Here is a 5,317-nt window from a genome sequence, read left to right as displayed (position 1 = left end):
AAAATCTAGGAAAATTTCATACATACTACACAAATCTTGTATATTTACATATAACACTTAAAGTTGATATTTACATTTATAACACTTTGGTGTTATAAACTTATGCATGCCATAATGTATTTAGTTTTAAAATTTAGTAACAGTGGTAATTTTTAAGTGATGTTAGACGTTTGAGTGTTAAACAATAAATATAGAAGTTTAGATGTTAGATATCTAAATACCTAAAAATGGTGTGATATGTCTGTAAATGCCTCGAAAATCTAATCTCATCAATGAGTTAAGTCAACTGAAAACATGGTCAAAAGATTTTCGCTAAGCAGATCAACAGAACCAAAAAGGCAATTTGCTTTGAAACTCGAAAAGCAACAAGAACAGACAAATAAGGAAAAATAGGCAGATGAAGGTCAGGAAAAATGATGTATTAACTATATTAAAAGGGGCTAGTTGTTGGTAAGGTTGATGGGATGAAGAATTCACACTTTCTACAACTAAACATCATGAGTAAAGTGTCAAAATAGTCCCTGATTATTTACATGTGAACATTTGACTCAAAGTTTATAAAAGTGATAAATTAGTCCCTCTGACTCTTTTAATGGTTGAAAAAATAGTCCTTATTAAGGACTACTTCAGCCCATATTAAGGAGTCTAGGGACTAAAATTAAAATTTTAAAAAGAACCGGGGAACCATTTTGGCACTTTTCTCCAAACATCAAGCAACACTTACTCATTTTACCACTTTGATTGGAACCGCTTTATACAGGCTTCCTAATCCATAAATGGAGACCTAAAAGATGGAAACTTTAGAGACGCAACAAAGTGGGAATGGTTAAATCACGTGAATAATAGATGGATGGAGCATGACATGGAGTAGTAAAAATAGGCTAGTGTAATGAATGTTGCACTTTCACATTATTTGTAAATATAAAAGTCTAGATGTTATTGAAAAATATGAAGTTAAAGCATAAAAAGAAAGGTGAATAAAAGAATCAGTGATCTATGGATGCAAATATCCAACTAATAAAAAAAATTTAGTACAACAGTGAAGATGCAGATTAACCAAATATACAAGCCATAGGAAACCAAAATACATGCCCGGTTATATGCAGCAACACATGGATAACAACTATAAATCAACAATAAGGGGCACTTACATACATACCACATAATTCCTATGTATTTGCATATCCAACACCTAAACATTACTTTTACATTAACACCACCCAAATCTTTCCTATCACATAAAAAATACCATCATTTCAACTTTTAAAAAGTGAAATTCACTTTTTCATGCATTAGTGAAGTTATGTTAAATTTGAAATTTAGGGGTTAGATATGTAAATCCATAGGAATTGAAGTTATGTATGTGAATCCTCCAAAATATAGATGAATATCATATTACTTGGAATATTAATATTATCTTTTGCAATGTTTTTAACAAGTCAATGATGCAATCTATTTGAGTTCCATACTCAAGAAATTCTTGCAGACATCTGTAAAACCAGCCTCCGAAAAAATTTCGGACACAGCTTTTACTCTGGTCTCCCTCGGTATTGATAGATCCTTAATGAAACTCGAGAACAGAGGGCTCCTCTTGGAAGCTTCGACGACATCGAGTATCTCCGATTCAACCTTGTCTAACTGGTTGGCTTTGGCAGCAGCGAGGAATAGAGCAGATGCATAGTTTCCAGTACCCCCAAAGAGAGACAGAGGGATCTGCAAAGGCGCAGAAACAAATTTTAAAAATCAAAATAAAAAATAACAGCAATTAATACTTAAGAAGCTTTGAAGTCCAACGAATGATGTTAATCGTCAAGTCATAAGGCACTAAAAAGTGGGAATATTAGTTTCAATTAAAACAATTTTTATGGTAAGAGGAGGACATTTAAGATGAAACAGATCACAATCTAAATTAGATGGAACTAAGCACAGAAGATGATTTAAATTCCTTTTGAAAAAAAATCAACGAAGGGTTAAACCATTTTGAATTTTGAACATAGGCATTATTAAACTCATAACAGTTGTTTGAATTATAAATAAAAACAATATTGACAGGTAATTATGCAGCAAAAGGTTTTAAAACATCTGAATAGAAAAAAATAAACCTCAATCTAAACAAGATATAAAGTGGGATCATCACCTCAACTAAATCAATTAAAAAATATGAGATTCACAGACATAGCACTTTAAACTTAACTATTTACATATATCACATATAAAACATTATATTTGCCAACAAAGCACTTAAAACTTTTTTAATCCTCAAAAATAAACCTATGGCTATGAGAACTCAGTTCCTTCTCCGTCAAATACTCCCACTCGCCTTGCTCCTCTAGAAGCACCTCGGTTGTAAATGTCAGGACTCAAGCATCGAGGAATCCGAAAGTGGAAAAAACAGGCTGGGGATGTACCACATAAATAACTTAAATCCTGCCAAACAGAAAATATGACAACTTTCAATCTTGCAGAATCTTGAGTCTCATTTCTCTCCCCTTTGAGCAGGATTTAAGCAATATTTAACCTAAATCCTGCCAAACAGAAAAAAATGATAGCTTTAAATCCTACAGGGTATCAAATCCCATTTTATTTCTTTTTCGCTTTAATTCTTGAATTTATGGGACTTATGGGAATTAAAGAGTATGAAGTTTGTGGGAGAAAGAGAAAAAAAACGAGTGATGCGGAAGCTGTATCAGCCACGAAGCGGGGTGGGCGATCCCACGGGGGCCAAAACCCCGCGATCTCTCGCGAAGCATTGCCGGCCACGATCCCGCAGTTCCGGTTTCGCGACCTTTCGCGGTCACGCACGAAGCAGGAAAGAGGGTATAAATAGTTGTACTCTAAGTGTATGGAATGCATTTCTACTAGAAGTTGTCTCCTAATATCTTGTGCCTCTTCCCTCTTGTTAAGGTTGTAATCGACGACAGGTGATGTTTCTGTTGTATCCTGCTCCGAGGTGGTGTTATAAACTCACCCATCCTTTTTCCTACCACTCCACCATCCATCTACTGCCCCCCCATTCCTTTACCACTCCACTGGCCACCTACCACCCCCACATTCCACCACCAATCCACCGTCGTCCCTACTTCTTCCCCAATCTCGCCATTCAATCCACACAACCAACCACACAAAAGCACATGCCTATCCAACGGCCTCTCACCTCACCGACGCCGCTACCACCTTCAAATCTTTTCCTATAGCTCTAGCTAATGTTTCGTCTATTATTGTATTTTCATTTTGTTGACTCGTGTTGTACCACTATTTTTATATTAATAAAAATTTGCTTTTTATATTACACCGCATCTCGACTAGTTATAGTATCAGCGAGGGCTACTTTCCTCAATGGCTTTGAGTAAGAGCGGAGCTGAAGGTGAATATGGAAGTTCTGAAGGTATTTGTGCGTTGCAATCCCATCGTTACCTTTCCTAGCTACCTCTAGTTGTGATTGCATCGCGAGATTTTTAGTCATGAGAAGGGAAGGGGAGGAAGGCACTGGTTGAGGGTGAAAACAAGAGAAGGGGAGGGAGGCGTTTGACCGATAAGGTGACAAAGTTTTGAAAGATGTTATTTTTTATGATTAATATCAGTTTACGGTTTTTATAAGTAAATATAATGTTTTAAATGTGAGATATGTAAAAAACAAAGTTTTTCCATGAATGTGAATCCCCATAAATGTTAGATGAAGTTGATTTGTGAGCTGGCTCAACCACACATTTTAACAGAACTTAATTGTAAAATGCAGCTTATCACCACATTATTTTTTAGAAAGTAGTTCCAAAGTCAAAGTTATGGTGACAATCTCAAACGTAGCACAAAAAGAAAGCTATTCCAAACATACCCTAACTTGAACTTTTCAATTTGTCATTATCAATATCAATTTTTTTTATATCTGCGATTTTCAAAAGAATTACTTTTAAAAACCCCAAATTGCCCACCAAGTTTCGTGCCCTACCAGCTTATTTAATAAATCCGAATTTAGACAGAAATTGGATTTACTGAATCCAAAAATTCATAAATCCACTGAACTTCTGCATTTTATCAATTGGTTTGATTTATAAAATCCAATGATAAATGCTGTTAAAAAACTCTACCAAACATCCCCTAAAAATTTGGCTTTAACACTCCAACCAAGATGGAGAAGTAAAGTAAGCCAAGACAACTTACAAGTCCTTTTACAGAGAACTAATCCAAACTAAATAAATATGACACCTATACCGATAAAAAAAAACTAAGATTGAAACCTTCGTCAACACTGTCATAATCTAAAAAACACAAAATTAGCACAAAATACTACCAACAAGTTAAATAAATACATAAACTGCGCAAAACTAAGATAATTAATGCTTCATGTGATTCTTTAAGAGACAACAAACACCAACATTACCATCAATAGATTGATAAGCTATCAATATTAACAGAGTTTAATATCTCCATTACCTTAATATTTGCTTCAGTCTCCTTCGTTTTCGTCGCAAAGCACCTCAAGCCCTGCATCAAAAACAAACAAGAATTTTACATCCACAAAAGATCCAAACGACTTAATTTCCGAATGAAACGCCATACATGTGTTACACGTAAACTGATTTTCATTGCAAATTTTCAATTATATAAGCAGTCTTATGAGCTGTAAATCAGCAGCGGAAACAGCGTATTTCTCCAGTGAGGATGAAGATGGTTTAGGATATACCTCGGAACCTGCAAGATTGGGGCTTGGGAAGCTTCTATCGGCAATCGATCGCCGGGAGAGGGTGGCTTCCGATCTCAGGAGGTAACGGAAGAAGGGAAGTCCGGATCTGATACGCCCAGTTAATGCCATCGCAATCCCTAGTTTCCGATTTTTTGCAGGGAAGAAATGGAGAGAGATGGTTTCGCGAGAAGCCGATTAAAAATCAACACATGCCTGAACTTTGGGTTAGGGTTCGAGCTCAATCGCAATTTTGATTCCAAATATTTTATATAATCATTTGATTAAAAGTCAGTGTCATGGCTCCAAAAAAATATTTTGATCCGACCGCCAATCATTCGGCGCCGTATCACTCCTTGATGAGATGTATAGTGATGCGACCCCCGGTGATTTGCGTCACCAAATGTGTCATCATAAGACCAAAATTTATTTGTATGTTTTTTGTTAACTCGAAGCTTGTGAAAAAGTATCATTGTGTCATTTTGATGAGATTACTCACCAGATGCTTATGCAAGTGACATGATCATATACATAATATGTTGTCACAAAAAAAATCAAGAATCATTGATAAAATCAAGTCAACAGTTAATGTTATGGTTTTGGGGTTTTGGAGGATTACTCTCCAAATAACTTTTGACA

General features: G+C 35.5%; 1 protein-coding gene across 1 annotated transcript; it reads right to left on the bottom strand.

Moving 5' to 3' along the window:
* Positions 1-1,469: 1,469 nt before the first annotated feature.
* On the bottom strand, positions 1,470-4,942 carry LOC110036906 (ATP synthase subunit O, mitochondrial-like; the record flags this gene model as incomplete). Its single annotated transcript, XM_020741458.1, is given in 3 exon segments — positions 1,470-1,713; positions 4,432-4,482; positions 4,682-4,942. Coding segments are annotated over 3 exon segments (424 nt in total), but the record flags the coding sequence as incomplete, so codon positions are not given.
* Positions 4,943-5,317: the final 375 nt, after the last annotated feature.

The sequence above is a fragment of the Phalaenopsis equestris genome, unplaced genomic scaffold (assembly GCF_001263595.1).
Source record: "Phalaenopsis equestris unplaced genomic scaffold, ASM126359v1 Scaffold212408, whole genome shotgun sequence".
NCBI lineage: Eukaryota > Viridiplantae > Streptophyta > Magnoliopsida > Asparagales > Orchidaceae > Phalaenopsis > Phalaenopsis equestris.
The sequence above is the reverse complement of the archived record's forward strand: the minus strand, read 5'-3'. Positions and strand labels throughout refer to the sequence as shown.